Source organism: Vigna umbellata, chromosome 1 (genome assembly GCF_029865625.1).
Source record: "Vigna umbellata cultivar VRB3 chromosome 1, Vumbellata_1.0, whole genome shotgun sequence".
In the NCBI taxonomy this organism is placed as follows: Eukaryota; Viridiplantae; Streptophyta; class Magnoliopsida; order Fabales; family Fabaceae; genus Vigna; species Vigna umbellata.
Genome location: NC_142165.1, coordinates 15327746 through 15349192, shown reverse-complemented (window position 1 = coordinate 15349192; position 21447 = coordinate 15327746). Strand labels below are relative to the sequence as shown.

At 35.6% G+C, this 21447-nt stretch overlaps 2 protein-coding genes across 2 annotated transcripts; both read right to left on the bottom strand.

The window, feature by feature from the left end:
• Window positions 1–38: 38 nt before the first annotated feature.
• LOC124830300 (L-ascorbate oxidase homolog) lies at window positions 39–4235 on the bottom strand. The gene is made up of 8 exons (XM_047303973.2): window positions 3936–4235; window positions 3750–3859; window positions 2403–2673; window positions 1883–1985; window positions 1281–1626; window positions 832–1197; window positions 634–712; window positions 39–551 (listed from the first exon to the last, which is right to left on the bottom strand). The coding sequence occupies exons 1-8, from the start codon at window positions 4065–4067 to the stop codon at window positions 339–341; spliced, it is 1620 nt and encodes a 539-aa protein (XP_047159929.1). The 5' UTR covers window positions 4068–4235; the 3' UTR covers window positions 39–338.
• A 3131-nt stretch (window positions 4236–7366) lies between these two features.
• On the bottom strand, window positions 7367–21377 carry LOC124830299 (Ubiquitin-like superfamily protein). The gene is made up of 18 exons (XM_047303969.2): window positions 21222–21377; window positions 20183–20386; window positions 19956–20073; window positions 19534–19650; window positions 19315–19433; window positions 19129–19209; window positions 18373–18537; window positions 18203–18272; window positions 17968–18119; window positions 17079–17243; window positions 16921–16992; window positions 13585–13705; window positions 13202–13516; window positions 12975–13117; window positions 12659–12883; window positions 9745–10335; window positions 8274–8429; window positions 7367–8141 (listed from the first exon to the last, which is right to left on the bottom strand). Exons 2-18 carry the CDS (start codon window positions 20309–20311, stop codon window positions 8070–8072), a joined length of 2811 nt encoding a protein of 936 aa, XP_047159925.2. The 5' UTR covers window positions 20312–20386; window positions 21222–21377; the 3' UTR covers window positions 7367–8069.
• Window positions 21378–21447: the final 70 nt, after the last annotated feature.

The following is a 21447-nucleotide window of genomic DNA, read 5'->3' as shown; positions in this document are numbered from 1 at the left end:
TTTGGACACGTAAAAGGTAAAAGGTAAAAGGTAAAAGGTAAAGGAATACAAGTGCTCACTATTTTCAATTACAGAAGAAAACTACCGATGCTGAATGAATTACACTTGCCACCAACATTAATATGCAATAAAAACAGTAAATTTCGGAAAATTACAATAGAATAAAATATTGTTTTTTTTTTCTGGAAAAGAATTAACGCGACCTCGAGCTGGGGTCACCTGTGGCTCAAATCAAACACGTCCGTCGTAATCATACCATCAATAATAGCATAAATTACCGAAACAAATAAATTGAAAAATGAGAAGGAGAAAAGTAAACTGCTTTTGATATTGGCAGCTCAGAGGGGTCGAGTGTGTCTCCCACTTGCTCTACCACACAGCAGTGCATTCTTTGGAACAGGATATTCATCTCTGATTGAGGTTGATGTTGTATAAACGCGCATGTAAAACTGTTGGCCAAGGTATTGCCGTGCCCAAAATTCAGATCTCAAGTTCCACATTCCCACATTGTCAAGCGCAATATAGATAGCAGTCCATGACTTGGGATATACCTGCATTCACCAATAACCACATTATCAAATATTTTGATCGGTAAATACTCTATTGTTGAGAAAGAATGCTTATTATTCGAACCTGAGTGGTGCTCCGCGAAACTGCATCTCGAAGATTGTACTCGTTCCTGCTAGCAGTCGTCCACTGTCCTCCGTCCATACTACGCATACACACAGTACAAACGTTTCACGACTTAAATAAAAGTAAAGAGATAAAATCCAGTGGTTAAGTTGACCAAGAATATGAATGAATAATGGTTGATGAGCGATGATGACTCACCCAACCACAAAGAAAGAGTAGCCATCGAGATGGTAGCTCTGAATGACGTCTTCGTCGTTTTGGAGGACAATCTCCACAAATGCTCTGTAGTCGGTTTGCAAAACAGATGTGTCAAGGTAAATGCCACCTCCAGTGGGCCTGTCAGAAATGCTTCCGACACGGAAAACACCTTGGATTTTGAAGTAGTCTGCGAGCTTCAGAGGAGTGTCCGGAGCAACGTAAGACACGCTGTTGATTCCGTATCTCTGTTTGCCATTCACTATACCAGCTGAACCAGACAGTATGATGGTCCTCGTCGTGTTTATCAGACCGTAGTGGTACGACCCTTGCGGGTTCGGCCTTGGTCCACTTGCTGTCAGGTTCGTCCTGAAACAACCATTTAAATTCCTCAGCTTCACGTCATAGCGCATACACAAAAGTAACGAATTTTGACAAAAAAAAGAAGATACCTGATGGAGCGGGCCTGGTTGAGAGACCAATCAATCTGAATGGTAGGTCCACCAGGGGGTGGGCCGGATACTGGGCCTGCGGAGTTGCTGTAGCGAAGAATGGCAGTGGAGGTGAGGACTGTAGATGTAAATCGAGAAGAGACCACGATGTAATAGTCCTTAGCAGGTTGATCCGCAGTGACCAGAACAGAGTAAGACTGGCCCACGTGCACGTCAAGAGATGAGTAGGTTGTTTGAACCGTGTGCGTTCCTTCCACTTCTACCAGCTTTAAATTGTGGTTCTGTATGCGGAAATTCAGGGAATTTTCCAACCCCACATTTGATATTCTCAGCCTGTACGTCTTTCCTGCGTGTGCCCCGAAACTTACGCTATTTATTTCTCTCACAATTTACTCTAGCTTAGGTTAGGTTAGATTATGTACAACTTTGTTTTTCCTTCAATAGTGGAAACAACCATGATCTTAATGGTGAATAAGACAAAAGAGCTCACGTAATGTGGACACGGGATGAGCCTAGCTGGACACATATTTATATGAATCGTATTTAACAAGTTGCAGGAGAAGGTTGTTGGATTTTAAGTGATTTTATTTAGGCATGCATACCTTGTTCCACATTGAAAGATGCTCCGTTAGAGCCACGACCATTGATGAGGATTCCATCAGGGAAAGGCAGCCTGCTACCTCTATCAAGAATAGCCTGCAAATCCTGTGAAAAAATAAAAAACACAAGTTGATTTCAAACAGCATTCGTATTTCAAATATTTCAAACAACAACTGAAAAACACTTTTTTTATTCTACCCAATAAGTTGATTTGCTTAAGAGACACAAATGTTAGAAAGAAGTGTCTTTTTATTTTTTAGCGGCTAATTCCCTTCCAACGACATTTGGCAGCTAGCAGCCAACTACCAGCCAATAATAGTAAGATGGAGAAAATGGTGGATAAGAGTAAGATGAGTGAGTGAGTAATGCATGGAGAAAGTTAGTTGGGATCTGAAATGAGGCGCACTTAGACAGGTAAGTGAGAATTGACAGGTAGTGATGAGATTAGTTGTGGAATATTATTGCAAGCATGTGGAGGGCATAGAGAGAGAGAGGAGAGAAAAGTGGTGTTAGTGATATTACCGTGTGGTTGAATTTGTACCAATCTCCGATGAGGACAGTGTAATCACCGGCGGGATCGTCGAAAGGGACCGGAATTCTGGGTCTGCTCAAAATCCTAATACCTCCAAATCCACCGGCAGCTTTGTGGAATGCAAGAGATGGGAAATAGTAGAAGCTTCCAATCTGATCCTTCACCTGAAGTATGTATGTGAAGTTCCCTCCTGGAGGAATGGGACACGTTGTTCCCGAAACCCCGTCTTCGAAAGAGTTCCTCCTCTGCTGCACCCCGTTCCTGTGTTTTCCATTCAACTACCATTATTAGATATATCTATCCTTCTTTTCTTTTCATTCTTCAACCATGCCAGATATAACGCTTCTTTCATTACATTACTTTACTTGGGAAGCAGCGATTTAATGCTTGTTATTGAATTCATTAGTTGGAGGAGGTGATGTTAATTCAAAAAGTAATCTCTTTTGAGTGCCAAAAAGAAAAATCAAGTGATAATCCATTCCATCGCAATCTCCAGCCCAGAACAGCCAAGCATAGATAAAGTAAATGGGCCCACAATATAAATTATTGACTTCTTAGCTAAGCAATTACAGAAAATCAAACTCATAATCACACACTGTTTCGTCTTCTTCACTGTGATTTGTATGGATTTAACTTTTTATAACTTAATTATTTTGACACTATCTTAGGAATCATACCTATCAAATTGTAACGTTCCAGTCAAGTAATTTCTTAGGTCATGTATACTTATGTTTCAAAAAATTCAGTGTATAATTCAAATTAAATAAATTCAGTTATTCTAAAACGTTTACATGGACTTGATTTAATTAATTGGAATTTCTAATTTAACAATTTAGATTATTGAGATTCAGGATACGAAAATGAATTTCGTGTGTATCTAAAAGTTCATCTTGGTAACTGTGTATATATGATAAACCAGTAAGCTAATATAAATTCAAAGTCTAAATTTTTTTTATAAAGTCTTTATATATAATATAAAAGGACTTCACAAATGTTAAATTAAATAATTTCAATTTAACATATAATATGAGGTTTCATCAAAAAATGCAATTAGTGATAACATTATATAGCTATATGTATGTTTATTTTATCCAAAATGTGGTATCAAAGCGTTGAAGAGTTAGCTTAATGGAATTGAATATATGTATTGAGAAGCATAAACAGTAACTTGTTTGATTGTGATATTTTTATAAATAGAGAGGAGATCTGGATGGGTGCGTTGAGGCATTCCCTGAGGTAGAAGAGAAAGTGAGATTTGTGGAAGTATTTTTGGAGTTCATGTGATTCGACAAAGTTCCATCCAATGGAAGAAAAACATAACAAGTATGGATTATTACCAGGATAGGAGGAAGGGTCGGTCCAAGCTGTTGAAGACATTGATGATGAGGTTGTCGTTGGTAACAGAATGAATGTCTGGACCTGGGAATTGACCGTTGATAAGTATTCCCTGTATGAGTATGCGTGATACGAATGAGATCCTCCAACAGAAGACAAGTATAGGAAGCACGGGAAGAGAGAAGAACCTGTTGACGAACACCAAGTGGATAAATGTCTCCGTAGGTAACATTCCAGCTGAAGAACCTGTAGGGATCTTCAGCCACAGCAGCCATGGCAAAGAGAGAAAAACACAGCAGAACCGCCATGTTGAGCGACATCTTCAACACGAGAGAGAGAGAGAGAGAGAGAGAGAGAGAGAGAGAGAGAGAGGAATGGAGTGAGCAGGGATGGATTCACATTTAAACTGAAGTGCGGGACAGAGAGAGAAGAAACACGGCTTCTCTCAAATCATTATAGCCGTAAAGGGTAAAATCAAAAGATAGAGGAAAAGTTGGCTGCCCACGCTAATATTATTCTTTCTTATAGCAATTAAAAAATATTAACCTACAGGGAAAACTTCACTTGATTTATATCAGACAATAGTTTTAAGTGTATTTAAAAGTGTTGCATTGAGTCGAAAAAAGAGGAAAGATTGTTGAAATGCATGAAGCGTTTCTGGAAATGGCGAAATGGGTGTCGGTGGCGGGTCCTAGGATGCGCTGAATATTTGAATCATGTGTTGTTGTTGTGTAGTGTAACCCAACTCAACACAGCCCACATGGGCCTCCTCATTCTGCCTACCAGTAATTGCTTTTGTTTTCACTTCCAACACACAACTTCACGTGTCAACAATTTTATACGTAATTTTTCAATGACAAAAAACATGTACTTTTCGCATTAGCTACTTCCCAAAACATGCTGAAATCTCCTTTCACCAATCAACCTTTTTACCCTATCTCATTCTAAAAAAATTGCATGTGTTCACCCCTCAAAGTCAAATACACACTTATTTCCTCCATTATTCTGTTCTTGGAATCTTCTACCTAATGTGTTGCCAGATCTTAAGCTAACTTAAATTACTAGCCACTACTCACTACCCATTTTCCTTCCTCTTTCGGTTCACATGAGTTGCAATTTTCAAGAGTGTCAAAATAATAAACGAAAACAGCCCTTCTGATTCTGTGAAAATAAGTGAAAAGAGTAAAAGTAGATAAGTTAAGCATGGAATAATAAGGCTATTTTGATTTCTTTCGTTCTTCCATGGTAAAGACAGAGGTAAAGACAAAGAAAAAGAGAGAGAAGATTTTGATTTCTTATCCTTTTGTCTGTGGGGTGAGTTTTGAATGCACATGTCTGGTTTGTGTGAGCCAAGCAATACAGTATAGTGAGGAAATAAGAATAGCTCAATCTGTCTATAGTGAGTAGGTCATGTACTGCAAAAATAAGGTACTGTACAGTGCAGTGAAGGCTCACTCACATGCCAACTATAGCACTGCAAGTTATTCACACCTACCTCACTTTTCCTTTTCCATCCCCACTACTTGTACATACACTACGTACCAAAAACACAATATTAATCTTCACGGAAAACAACCCCTTTTCTAACCTATACAAAACTTATAAAACAAAGATTTAATTACTAGAGTCATCTTCGTTTTGGTTGAAAAATTTTAAGCTGGTCTCCACTCAGATTTTCATTTCAATTACGGTTCAATTTTCTCAAAATTCACTCAATTAAGTTTTTCTTTTCAGAAATAAAAAATACAAACAGCATTTACGGCACTCACTTGTCAATACATAACTTTTATTAATACCAATATTATATTTTTATTAAAATCGATGTTTTAACATATTATATCATTCTATATTATTAATCAATGTTTTGTTAGTTCATGGTTTTTTATAAGATTATAATTAAGTATAAATATTTTTGTAATACTTTTACAAAAAGAGTAAGTATTTAAAACTAATATATTATTAATCTATGTTTTTTATAAGATTAAATTTAATTAATAACATTTATACAAATAATAATTTTAATATAAATATCAATATAACATTGATACAAATAATAAATTTGGTTCAATTAAAACACGACAACATTGTTTCATTTTGAAAAAAAAAAATTGCCTAAATTGAATAGACATGAACTAAATTGAATATAAGACAATGACATGTAACACTGTCCTATCACATTACATTAACAGTGTCACATGTCACACCATGGGACTTGATACGTGAAAACAATAAATTCTGTAAAAAAGATTAAAAAAATAGAAAAAAAGCACATATTGACATGTGACATATCTTTAATGTCGTTTATTTTAAAAGGATTTGATTGAGTCAATTTGGTAAATATTGAGATGCAATTGAAACAAAAAAATTCAGCGAGGACCAAATTGAAACTTTTCAACCAAAGTAGGATATGATAAATACCTGATTTAAGTGAATTTTAAGATAATTTTGACACTTATCTTGTTTTGATTTTGTTTAGATTATGTTTAATTCACTCCTATTTAGTTTGTTTTGCATATCTTGTTATCAACAAAAAGTCAAAGTGGAAATATAAAGAAAATAGATTAAATTCAAGCAATTTTTAATAGAACTAACATTGGTACACTTGAGCAGTAGAGTTGGGGCTTGAACCACACACTCATTGTGAAAGGAAACCTCGAGCACTAAACCTGAGACTAAGCCATGAAGACTCCTTCCCAAAGAAGTAATCTCAGGGGCTGCCAGAGCAAACCCCCATGAGAAAGAAACCTTAAGCACCCACCTTTAAAAAAACCTAAAATGTAACTTTTAAACTTGAGCCTAAAGTGTGTGGCTTAAGCCTTAAGACAAACAACTTGAAAATATCTTGAATAAAACCTCTATAGTTGAAGTGCCAAAGTTGGAGTTAAAATCCTAGATAGTTTACAAATACGACTTCATGTCCTCATTTTAAACATTGAGTGGAGGATCAAATATGTAATAGTAGTATACGGATGAGTTTATAAGGCTAAAAAGATATGCTTTCATTGTAAAGCTTATGTTTAAATGTTGTTGGAATTGTATTACAATATTCTAAGTAGTTAAATTCTTTTGTATCCAAGTTAGATGTAATCAATTCTAATTATATGTACTTTTACTTCTTGAATATTTATCTATGCTTTTAATCAATTTGTTTGTGAATTAGTTTGTCTTTGTTGTTGGATGAATTAATCATTATTCTTATTTCATTGCTTGGAAACAAGTGAAAACTGTTACAAATTGTGATTTAACTAATTCTCCTCCTGCTTTTAAATATTAAGAATATATCTAAGAATTGAAGAATCATCCTGAAATTTGATGATCTTAAGTTCTAATTTGTAATCGTAGTTTAGTATTGTTCACTCACCGCTCTGCATTTTTTCTTTTATATCCAGAACAAGTCAAACTCGAAGCATGCAATGCAAGGAACAAGGGAAATGCGATACACAAAACACAATTTGTAACGATTGTTGTATTTCTATTATAAAAGTACAAACTTCAATAGAAAATGCATTATTATCCAAAGATAAAAGATAAACATTTTTATCAATTTATCTAATTTATTTCCTTCACTGTTTCACATGATCAAAAGAAAAGTGAATGAAAAACCTTGTTCAAGATTAAATGACGGAAGAAAAATATATATTTGAAATGTAAAGAGTATAACTATGTGTAACATTGACATATCATTTTGAAATAATAGTAATAAATAATCTTACATACCAAAACTCATGAGTTTAGTACATGGCAGAAGTGGTGAATATTTTTCTAATAGTCCTCGGTCTATAAAATATACTTCAATCCTAGATAAACGCAGTTGTAATGCAACGAGATTCAGCCATGTATGGTAGCGCTAGCAGTACAAGACTATTTGATGAAACATCCACTGTCTGAATTAAGCCCAAAAGTGGGTAAGTCTGAAAAGACAAAACGCGGCAGTGGAAGCCATTAAACAGATTTCGATTTCCTCCACCTCACTTTTTCTCCCATTCCCATTCTCATATGAAACGTGCTTTTCTTATTCTTACATTCCGGATTCCGGAATCTCCATTACAGAATGAACAGGAAGCGGGAGAAGAATTAGTGAGGTGTGGGAAAAAATAGTCAACTTCTCAACGCTACATTTAAAACACCCGTCTGTCATGTGGTGTAAGTTAATTTTCACACATGATCTGGAAGTCCGTCAAAATGATCCAGATCAATTAAGGATTAATCAATTATTTAGGACACTACACGCCATAACTCATTTTCTAGAAGTTTCGGGAAGGTCAAGAGTTGTGATACAATAGAAGCAATGGGAGCAGAAAATGTGTATTCATACACTATAGTTAGGATTTGTCCGCTTCAGACCGTCCCTCGAGCAGCTTACTTACATCATATCGCAACATATCTACATATTCCTGCACAACGAACATTTTTTTTTTGAGGCTGGGCATAAATCATCGAGAATTTAGAAGAAATTATTTGTATATTTAGGCAGTGCAACAAACAACTTTCAGCTCCCAAAGAACACAACATAAAGGACTACTTACCCTGGCAAGACTCTCATTGTGGCATAACTCGTCCAGAAGATCATTAGAAAGGCTTCCCAAGCCAGATAGCTGGACAGCATTTTCAGCTACAGCACCGAAAATATCTACAGAAGGACTCAAATGCTCAATCCTCTCAGCCAGTGGTTGAAGGTCGAGCTGGAGAACAAAAATAAATTGTCACAATAGGACTACAACTATAGCATTTCAGCTTAGCAAACAAATTATTAATATTGCTAGGCATTCCCAAAAGAGCTAAGAGGCAATCTATGTTCACTTACAAAATTAGTTTGGGGTGATGTTCAGATCATTTAACTACATAATAATAAAGTTGCTAAAAAACAGAAAAGGGCTTGATTTACATCCCACCCCTTCCTAGCCTTTAGTTTTTGGTCCTAAATCATAATTGTGTCATCCTGGCTGGCCCAGCTGCAAAAGTCATTTTGTTCCATCTTTACAATAGAAATAGTGTAGGATACCTTCCACTCATACAGAGATGGAACTAGGAATAACTGCTAACGATGCAAAAGCAGTAGGTTTAACAAAACAAAAAAGATACCTCCCACTCATGGATTGTTAAGGTTCTTTGCCCGGGAGCTGGGGTAGGCATAGAACTAGTTCATGAGAACATAAAACACCATATCTCACAAATATATAACCAAGTTTTATAAGAAAGGCTACAAACAGCAATTAAAGCTGAAAATTTCACGAAATAAAAATCATGAGGAAGTTTGTTTTTTGACAGTAAATACAACAAAAGAGAATTGGGAATTTATAATGTAGGACAAGTGTAGTAAAGAAGGAGCACATTCAAAAATAATGGACAACACATAATTAGAAGAAAGAGGAAGAAAATTGGCCTTCCTTAAAAGGCCAAAAAAAGCATGCTGTGACCAAATTATTTTAACCATCATTCCATTATTTTTGCAGCTTCATTGTTGATGGCTACTATTTTAAAAGAATGCAGCAAAAAATCTCTTTTGCCAATTTTGGAAGGGACAACATCCCCTAATTTCCTTAATATGCAGCTCCATTGTTAACGACTACATTTTTAAGACACTGCAGCCAAAAGTCTCTTTTGGGGATGTCTGAAGGACCAGTAAGGTCCAATAGTCCTAGTAGGACCTAGAACTACTACTCACCAAGACGAGCAAATCCCACAATAAGAAAAAGTAAACTACTAAATTATGCAGACAGCACATATCATAAAAGAAAAAATCCAAAAAAAATGCAACATGTTAATGATACTCCATGTATTTTGATTTTAAATTGCTGTCAAAGAGGAAACTCGCCTCATAAATGGGGAAAAATGTAATATTACACCCTCCAGTAAACCAATAACAAAAGAAGAGGACTTCCATCTAGTGCCAAAACATGTAAGAAAATTTATTGATCTAAAAAATTCACAGAAATTACTAAACACGGAGGTGCAGTAATACAGCCAGTGAATTTCTGTTACCAAATGGATACAAACCTGTAAACTTGGATTATCAGAATATTCATCTCTGTTAACCGTTCCATCTTGGTGGGGTGCACCAGGTTCTGCTTCTTCAATAGAGAACAGTGAGGAAGGATTTGCCCCACCAAGAGCTCGAGATACAATGGGCATCATCTGTTGAAACATCCTTGAAATGTCAATACCACCACCCTGCCCTCTTTCTGCTCCAGCAAACATATTCCCCACATCCTGACTGCCAACCTGTTGGACAATTTGGTTGACTGTATTCATCAGCTGTGGGCTCTGAGTGAACTGCTGCAACATATTTCTCAAACCATCAGGTGAGTCAACTCCAGTTTGCTGTGAAACCCCTTCCAACAAACCATTCAAAGCAGGACTTTGTAAAGCCTGAGACATTAAACCAGCCACATCAATGGGACGATCACTGGAAGGCAAGGGTCGCTGGGATGGGCCATTAGCATTTCTTGAATTCAAAGCAGATCCATGACTTGCGAGAGTTTGTAGTATATGTTGACCATCTGTTCTGGTCTGCTTTTTATCGACAGAAGAACTAGAAGATCCATCATCAGCAACTTTACTCACAGGAGGTTGAGGTCTGTTTCGCTTCTGTTTTGGCATGCAAATTTCCGAAGGGTAATTCAAGAATATAGTTATGGATGTAATAATCATCAGGAAGATCAGAGATATATAGAATTCCAAATCACAACCAAGGATCCGTGCTAATGCACAAATGTGTTAATGTGAAAAAAACACTTCTGACAATGGATGAAGTAAAATTTTGGGCCCTGAAAGATTTGGGATCAGTCACATTAGTCATTAAAAGATGAAAATAACCTTTTCATGTAAAGGTTGACCAAATAAGTCATTTACTGGCACCAATACAATCACTCATATCGTCTAAATTGACCAACATTTTCATTTTTCAGTGACTAATGTGACCGTCCTTAAATCTTTCAGGGACTAAACTGGTCTCTTGTGAGCTAATAATGAGCCATTTAACGTAACAGTTCACAGTTAAAAAGTTCATCACTTTCCCTTTTTCTTTACAATACTTTGCTGCCACCAAACGACTTCTTTTTAGTTTTTCAGCCATTCAAACACATTGTTAGACCACAGGATACCAAAAGGAAAACCTAACATAGAAGTTCATGTATTACAATTTGTAACCAATATTCGCATTCCACACCCTTGGATGTCAATTATTAAAATATAAATGTTTCCAGAACAACACAGGAATGCCCCCACACAGTCATTGCGAATGGGTATACTTTCACTCCCATCATGTGGATGGCACCAGGACAGGGATGCTTCAACTTTGTTGGAAGGGTAGAATGGCAAACATATTATCATGTTAAACTTTCGGTTTGAAAAAAATTGCACTTATTTTTCACATTTAAAAATTTCAGACGAAATGTTAAAACAACATTTCTTTCATTGTTTCATAATAGAAATCATTGAAAACTACACATTCGAGAACAAGTTGACATTTTTGTTTTTCAAGTGAATGAAAATAGAAAATAATTTTTCAAACCAAAGGGCTCCAAGAATTTCTACAAAGTTTTATAAAATCCCAAAACATTACATTCAATTACATCCTTGCTACATCTTAACAGTCAATTACGAAATCACAATAAAAAAATCATTTCAAGAAACTATCCTACTACATCAACCCCTAATGCTTGCCTTCCAGAATGGGATTCACAGCAAATTGTCAAAGGGACACATTGAAGTGTGTGTGTGTGTATAAAAGCCCTTATTCTTCAATTTGCCTCATGAATCCATGTTGGATACACTAATACTCTAGGATACTTCACCTGTATATATGTGTGCGTGTCAATAAAGTATCCAAACCTATGAAGTACCATTACTATTTGTTCCCATAAGTCTAATTCAATTCTAAAATCAGACTTGTAAGGTGAGATGTGAGATTTACAACCTCCATTTATTTACTGTAAATGTGAGATCTTCGACAAATACCAATACTTTTGATACCAATACTGTTGGATACTTCACGGCTATGTGTTGATGAACTTAAAGCATTTATATCCATTAAAACTACAAGAAACATACATGTGTACTATAGAACCATATAAACATTGTTTCTTCATAAACCAAAGAGGGACATTGTTCTCTATGAATTATTTTATAAAAGTAATGTGTTTTATAATGTTATTTCCTATATGTAACTAATAGAAAGTAATTTTTATTTCTATTTTATAAACTCATGTTAGGCATAATAATAGAAAGTAATTTATGATAACAATAATTTATAAATTTTATTTTGACAATGATTAAGAAATGTGATTTGATTTATATTTGCACAATTACAGTTTTATATTTACTGTGCTTTATGAAATTTTATACATTTTTAAATATGTATCTTGCACATATCATATCATGTAATTCTTAGAATAACCATATTGTCATATCAAATACGTATCATATCTCATACGTGTATCATATCAATGCACCATAGATAAATACTAACATCAAATGAGGCATCTTATTAACAAGCAACACAAAACAACCAAAGCCTAAATCTAAACTTTTTTCAGTTTCTAACTAATACATTTTATAAAATATTTCTCCAATTGCTTGTACACAAGATTCAAAGCCCTATACACCACATATGCTAATTTTAAAAAGATCTTTGAAGTGATTACTTTGGAGCAATATATAATGGATTATATATGTTCATATTGACAATATACAGGGATGGTGTATGCTGAGAAATTCGTAAGAGAATATGACTTCAAAAGGAAAATATAAGTTTTAAGACAATAAAAAGACTCATTCAGCAGTCTGTCAAATATTATGAAAGTACTATTCCAAGTTCCAACATTATAGGAAACAAACAATTTGCGTAGCATGGGACAACAATTGGGAAATTCAGGCTTCTTATTCACAAAACCATAACCAATAAGTTTACCTTACGCTCTAAGCCACCCATACCCAATCCTAGAGGAGCAGACTTGGCAGGTTCAGTTACATCTTGTCCGTCACTGACAGCTGAAACGCCTCCATCTTTTTCTGGTTTAACAATAGTTTCTCCACTAGAACAACTTTGTAAATCTTGTTTGGAAGAAGAAACAAATTCGTCAACTAAAACATCTCTCTCAGCATTACTAGAGGTTTGGACTGCCTCAGTTTGGAGCTGGAGGTGAGAGGTAAACATCAGTCAACTAAAAGCTACTCATGTAGGAGGCAGATGAATCACCAGGTATGCGCAAAAGTACTTTCTGTACCTCACTTTCAGACGAACTGCCAACTAAGGAAGCACTGGAAGCCCCAAAGAAATTCGGTTCCATGGTATCTTGCTGTGCATTTAGTGTAGAAGGTCTTGATTCAGATCCGGAAGATGAGTCCCTGCTGATTGATTCAATTTCACCTGGCCGGATGCAAATAAATGTTTTGAAATTAAATACTAATCTATCAAAAGACTGCATATAGTGAAACCAAAAATGGTAATCACCTGATGGAGCTGCGTTATCTCCTTGCATACTGCCAACAACATTCATAAGGCGAGCATTAATTTCAGCTAAAGCAGACGACAATGAAGCTGAATCAGGTGGCTGTGAAGAAGAAACACTGAACCCAGTTTGCGTGCTACTAGAGACTCCAACACCAGGAGGGTGTGATGGGATAGTTGTGGCTATAACATTTCTAACAGGTAATTGCCGTGTTGAACTTGAACCATCAGAACCAGGCTCATTAAGCTGTTCACTTCGGGCCCCTTCCCCATTATTTGGTCTAGAACCAATTGCTGAAACAATGGGAACAGAGGTACCTGGTATGAAGAAAAATTAATAAAAGTTGAATATTTCATGGGTTGAAATACAATTAGTTTTTATTTACCAGCATGTATATGAATGCTCACGTTCCTAGGAGCACCTCCAATACCAATGGAACCCAAATTTCCAGGAGTTGAGGAGGGAAGTGGGCCACCAAAGAGGGAGCTTGTCTGAAGTGGAAAAGGCTGAAAATAGCAGAACTTCGTTAGGCCTAGAAATAGCAAATGTAGACAATAAAATTACAGAGATAGAAACGTGATCACAAAAACACGAGGTGGATTTTGGTAATTTGAATTGCTATAAGCACACATAATTACCCACCCCTAGTGAACCACAACTGGATTGCACAAAGTTTAAATTCAGATAACTGAAATTCCAACATCACAAGGAGTTGGGGAGACAGAAAATGCTTCTGTAGTTAACCCACATGGTCTTGTTGGTCTCTGATTAATCAAACTTGGTTGCTAAAGTAGTGTTTTAATTAAGTTCGTCAGCAAAAGCAAAGAGGTATTGGAGGAACCATTTGCTAGGTATCTAATATAAAAAAAGCTTTCAATCTTTTTGGTTCATGAAACAGCATCAGAGCCTTTATCATCAAGCGGACTAGAGTTGATACTTATCCTAATTATAAAAGTTAAATTTCAACTACAAGGTCAGTGAACATTCCCATTATCCACCCTTCAAGCACAAACAAAAGACTCTAGAATGAGGAGTCATGAAATGTAATGCAAAACCTGTACCGTGCTTTCACCTAATAGGCTTTTGGCATTAATGAATCAACATTAGCTCACTGTCCCCTGCTTGTTTTTTTTTATCAGCCATGTCCTATGCTTGATTATTTATCAACATGCTTAGATAAATAATTTAGTCTGTTAGACTGAACTGTCACCTGTTAGTATGGCAACTTACAGTGTTTGAATGATTCTATATCTACTTTTTCTTAGGATAGGCAGTCTTCAACCATTGCTACTACTTCCATTCCCATTTATAAGAAAAAAAGAGCCAATTTCCTAAGAGCAATGAATATGGTTAAGTTAGTGATTTTTAAATAATGATAGCATAAATAATAGTTTCATTCCAAAATTATCCCTACAATACTGTCTCATAAATACATCTTTTAATAATTGTAGGGTATCTCAGTAATTTAACAAGGAATACGTTTGAAACTAGGTCAATGTTTCTTACCAAAAGAATCAAGAAAAATTACTCTTTTGTTTTCTATAAATGGGAACAAAGGCAGTATTTCTTATGAGGGAAGTTAACACCAATTATTTTTGTATCATTATAAATAGTTTGCAGTTTAAAAAAATAAAGGATGTATTGAAAGTATTGTGACAATATGTTACCGTGGATAATACCACACTAGTAGTAGCATATTTAGAAGAGAGAAACCAAGAAGGGATACCACAAATTTCGTGTTGTGTATATAAGATTATACTTATATAAGGGAGAAGAGCTACGATAATAAGAAACAAAATCAATATATGATAATGAAAATTATTTGGTAAGAAATTTTACTATAAAATCATATCACATCTTCGAACGTAATGTAACCAAATCATATCTCTACCCTGATCATATTGTATCTCTAATACTTTCTCTCGAATTGGAGCATACAAGATACGTTTGTTACAAATGTCATCAACACAAGGCTGTTCGTGGGACTTGGTCAACATGTCAACCAATTGGTTTTTGTAGCTTCAATAATGACAAAGTAGATGTTTTCTGGACACAAACTTCTCTCTGTCAAACTGAGAATAAATATTCAATATGCTTCATCATTTTAAATCGCATCTTTAACACTTCCCTCGAAATGGAGCATATGTATCACGAATTAAACTTGTTAAAAATGGTCAGAAGACCCAACAGTTGCCAGAGAGCAAAGTGAACAAAGGACACCGTGGCTGCCATAAAGCAACAATAATCAAAGGAAATGACAGTAGCCAAAAGTAAAAAAATGCCTTGAAAAGCAAATATTGAAGGATCCAACGGTTGTCAGAAAGAAAAAGTGCTTAGAGGACAAGGCTGCTGCTAGAAAGCAAAAATGTTCAGAGTGTGTGGCAACTATGGGGAGCAAAACTGTTCAGAAGGCACGGTAATTGTTGAAGAGCAAGACTGACCATCACAGTGGTGGTGGTCTCCGGGCAGAAGAAGGTTGCCATAAAAAAGTTGAACGGTATGATTGACTGAAGAAAGCTCACCAGTAAACTGGCGCCAGTTCAGCCAGAAAAGGTTTGTCAGGAAGTTGCTGATGAAGAACAGTGACGCCAGTGGTGAACAGTACATTTGGCATGAACTATGGCAGTAGGGAATAATCAGAAATAGGAAAACATACATGATTTCGATGAAAATTTCACCAAGTTTTTATCAGCCCACAGGGAAAGCACATAACAGTTTTTCTTTGTCGTTGGGCTCTAATACTCTCTAAGAAACCATAATTAAATCTCATTCAACCTTACAAACCCAACTTGCTTATGATATGAGATTTACACATACTTATATACTATAATTTGACCATATCTCAAGTTCATGTAAGATCCCCAATCAACCGCATGAATTAAAAAAAGATAGAAAAGAAATTTTTTTATTGAATAGGAAGAAAAGAACAACGAATAGGAGAGAAAACTCTCATCTAAAATTTTCCCCTTTATACAAAGAGCAATCCTCAATTTACAATGATAACCCATCTTAATCTCTCCCGTCCTTTTTCTCCTACTTATACTTAACTAACACCTCTAACTAAATCATTAATAATCTAAATATCTTAAACTTCTTATCTTCTCAACCACAATTTTTTAATTTAGCAAACAGCACATGGCAGAGGAAAGACTAAAGAGAAAGAATGAAGTAAGCAAAGGTTTTGGGTTGAATCCTAGATTCTTTACACTGGTGAGGAAGAGAAAAGATGGTATAGGGAATGGAAATGGAATCCCTCTAAAACTCCATCTCATGAATCTCGGAATAAAAAGCAAAAACAACTATTCAGTGAAACTTGTCAACCAAATAAAATAAACTAATTTAATTTTATACTAAAAGTTTAGTTTTTAAAATTCCAATATGCATAATCCAAGTTAGCTTTATTTGAATACACATTTTATTTAACAAAGATGCTGTTGACATCACTTTGGTCTGCCAAAGAAAGTTGACATCAATTTAAAAACCTCAATCATGGAAAGTGACAACAAAATCATCCTTCTATACAGCCACCACAGGAACACCATTGATTGGGCTTCTAATTTTTTAACCAAAATCAGGCAAACTAAAATTTAAGTATCAACAAGGTATAGTTTATTAAGGATCAATCAACTTAACCAAAACATCAGCCAGTACTTAAATAACTAAGCTTGGCATGAGGCCTCACCATGAATGAACATAGAATAGATCAAAATAGCTGACAAACCTGCGCCATTATAGGATTTGGCCCTGATGGAGAAATGTAAACAGCTGGTCCAGCGTTAACAACTGATTCTACCTGAAGTTTGAAAGTAGTCAATGAATGAATGACACGTTGACACAATAAAGTAAACCAAATCACTTAAGAAAATAACGAAAACATACAGAAGATTGTCCCATACGCAGTGTCAGCATTGTTCGGCCAAGTTCAAGTAGAAGTGCACCCAAATGCTGCATAGCAAGTCCTATTTGCGCTGACTCTGACTGTATTTGACCTCTTATACGTGGATCAGCAGAAGCTCTTTCTCTTTCCAAGCGTCCTGCAATATGCTAGAGTCGCACATTACAAGTAAAACATAATCAGATAAGATAAATGAAGATAGTAAGACACGTTCACTCAAACAAAACCTTAAATGAGATATGCACTTCATGATAACAACATTTCAGGGTTAAACAGAAGTAAGATTTTCGTATCATTACATGTGCTAATATGGTTATGGACAAGGATGGACAGTAAGATATCAGCAGTCTTCAGGTTTTATAAGTATGAAATAAATACATGTCTTCAGGTTTTATAAGTGTGGACATCCCTAAACTGATCAATTCACAAGATAGTTCAAATTGCATGTCTCACAGTTCACCGAGACAAATCCTGCTAAAATTGGTAAGTGCTCCAACATCAAAATAAAGGCTTATTTGGAATCAACAAGTTAATTGAAACACTAGACTAGGATGAGTTACCGATTATTTTTAGTCACATAAATAAATAAAAAATCACCATCAGCCATTGAAATGAGCATACTCAACATGGTAGTCATTCTAACAACATCCAATTTGCTCCAAAGACAAATACATGGTGCACTAATGCTTTCAAGGTATTACTGATTACAAGAATCATGCAATTTTTACTTTGCCCAAAATTTAAACTTATGTTGCAATTCTATAACGTACACAAGTCTTAGACTTGTAGCAAACATCCAATACTTGCAGATAATAGAAAATGTATTTACTATTAGGGGAAAACAAATATTTGTGAATGGGATGTGTTCATTACAGATAGTGCAGCAACAGTTTGACCACCAAGTAATCGCTCTGCACGACGCAAGACAGTACTTAATGCTTCAAGAGTCGGCATCCCTTGCGTATTAGAAGGCAATTCCACTCTCTGATCTCCAGGGTTAGCTGACGAAAAATTTGACTGATAACCTGCATAAGCATTAAGCAATTATAAATATTTTAATTTCATTTTAAATTAAAAAATAAAAGAGCAACAATCATAACATCATTACCATTTTGTGTCAGTGTCTGTTCCATGCGATTCATAAACTCAATCAGTGTGTTCAATGAATCAGGAATTGGCTGAAATGAAGGGGAAAGAAAAAAAAGCTAAATAACATGAAGAATGTGTTAAATTTCCACAAGAAAAATTGGAGTGCCAAAAAAGAGGTCTTGTTCTCACTGCATTGAGAGATGGGAGGGGTATGGATCCTGCTGCCACAGGAATCTGAACATGAGATACAGATTGAAATGTTGGACCATGAAATGTCTGTCCAGATGGTGCCTGGTTTCCTGCTGGGTTTTGATTTCCAGCACGAATTCCTTCAGTTTCATTGCCTGGTTGAGCCTGATACACACACCAGACTAGTTCAAAGGATATATATTGCATAGTGCAGGTAGGAAAAGCAACATTTAGAGACTTCAAAGTGTATCAGTACAAGTCTGTGTTCTGTATCAATTTTATTCACAAACTAAACTGATAATAACACATAAGAGGGCTTAATAATACCACGCTGTTAATATTGAAAGGAAAAACAAATATATATCCGTTGAACCAGAAAAATAAAGACTACAAAATTAAGATAAATAACCATTCACTGGGTACTTTTTTTTATCAGACATTCATGAGTTTGACACTATTGGGACAATGGATAAACACTTTTATTCTATAAAACACAAGTCACCTGATATAAAAACCACAAGATATTGCTTCATGATTCAAGAAAATGAGATTGAACAAGGCAAGCAAAATTAAATATGCAAAGTTGCAAGAAGAACTCAAATATGAAGGAGAAATCAGAAAATACATGGATAAAACTAACTCAGTCACTCAGGATTAAGAAAATTAATTATATGAATACAATACCCCAGGAAATCATACAAATGATAGAAAATAAAACAATGCATGATCATCTATTCAAGCAAAAATGGTACTAACAGAAGAAGTTTGCACAGCATTAGGACCATTTACTGTACTTTGGCCGCCGTTTCCAATAGAATTTAAAACATGCCCAATAACCTGAAAAAAAGAAGTATGTAATGAACAATACCTACCTGGAAACTGAATAGAATGCAAGACTATGAACTACATAATAAGATAGACACAAAGAATATGATAACAAACCCGAGTGATGTCATGAACAATTCCTTCACCCTGTTCCCCCACGTTAAATGTCCCAAGAACAACACTGTGTGAAATTTGCCCAAGACGGTTACGAGGAGGCCCTGATCCCACATCATTTCCTACCAAACAACGAAATTTATCACTAGCATAGTACAATACTACAGTAGATGTCCGATAATGTCTTAAAACCTGAAGATAAAAAACATAAAAAGGACCAACCTGAATTTAAACCTTGGTTACTACTTGTACCAGTGTGCTCATCAGCACTCGTACCAGAAGCCTGTGGCTGATTTGGTTGTCTTTCAACTAAATGCAATGTATGCCCATTCTCAACATCTTAAATGGTTAAGGATTTGATTATAAAACAGGGATGAGTATCACGGTTTGATTTCAAAATACTAACTCATTTCACCATATAATTAAAAAATTCTGCTATAGGGGTCACAGAATTTCCTTCTGTCAAGCAATCCCAATTTCCAAAGCCAAACTAATAAGGGTGTTGAAAAGAAAAGAAAAAGAAAAGACACGGAACATATATAATGCGTTCACTTCATGATGAAACAAATTATTTTAAAACTGAGAAAAATCCAGGTCTGTTAAGCTTGAAGTTGTCAGTAAAAAAAATGCAATTTGAAGGATACGATACTCAGAAAGAACATGCTCATCCTTTAAGACTTTTCCTCTAAATATCAATCGTTGCTGACTAACTGGAACACCAATTTCATTTGCAATTTTCTCTTTGAACAATGAAACAGGCATCTGAAACGATTTTGGAACCAGTTTGAGGGTTATGCACGCAGTTATTGATATTTACCTCAATATGACTCAAAAAAGGACAAGAATGACAGTATTGGATATTATAGCTTACATTTTTGTTCACTTGAAAACTGTAGATGCGGGAATCTAGAGTTTTGATATTGAGCTGAACAGTTGAATCTGAACACTCTGCTGAAATATTTCCAGTACTGGAGCCTTCATTGGAGAACTGATCCGCCATCTGTCGGTTCAGCTGCAAATGTGTTGGACCAAGGAAGTCGACAGAACTAACCCAGACAAAAGGATACCAAAGTAGCTGCAACTCAACACAATGCAGATGATGGGCATATTAATCACCCAAAGAGAGAAAGAGATTCATCAACGCATCAGTATAAGAACAGGAGAGCGCAGCAAAAATCGCAAAAAGAACACACTAAGTTGGTATGGCCGGCAATGCTAAAACACATCAGCGTGCAAAAATATGCAATATAAAACCCAGTAACGCTCCATATTCAGTCATTAAACCAAACTATAAAAAAACCCAGCAGATAGCAAGTTATCTCAGAAATTCCAATATAAAATGTGAAGATAGTCATCAAGAACCTCGATGTCATTGGACACATCAATTAGGTTTTCGGGAACGAACAGATGTTGATGATACATTTCTCAACCATAAAAACATCTAGCAACCATCAAAATAATGTTGTATGATGCACATGCAATCACACGTGAATTTGGCTATGCTCACATCCAATAAAATTAAACGCAGAGCAACACAGCAAAAAAAATATATTCAAGATTCGCTAAAGTAATTAGGTATATAAAAGATTGGCGAGGTTTTGATAGCCCATTTCAATCGGGGGGAAAATAAAATATGAAAAGAATTTGACAGATGAATCGGGGAATTCTGAATTTTTTTTTCAAAAAGAAAAAGTAGAATCCATAAATAAATTAGGAACAGTATATTAAAGTGCGATTGAAGGTTGCGAGAGATTTTAGCAGAGGAAGGTTGTACATAGGTTGAGTAGAGGAAGTTGGCGTGGCTAAAGTAAAGAGGCGCAAGAAGTGAGAGAGGAAGAAATATAAGAGATCTGCGTTCGGAAGATTCTAGAGAGCCTAGGAGGAAAATAAAAGGAAGAATAAGTGCTCACCGTGAGTCACTGGAGATGGATTGCAGGCTTATGATCTTTCCAGAAGATGATGATGACGACGACGACGATGCTACTGCTGCTAGGTGCTTCTGCTTCCTAATCTCCTATATAATTCTTATTAATGTTATACATGCCTTGGTTCCAAAGTTTTCATTTCCCTGCAAAGACTTCAAGAATACCAATTGGTCGTCTACAAGTCCTTTTGGACTGGGCTGGCTACCTTTCC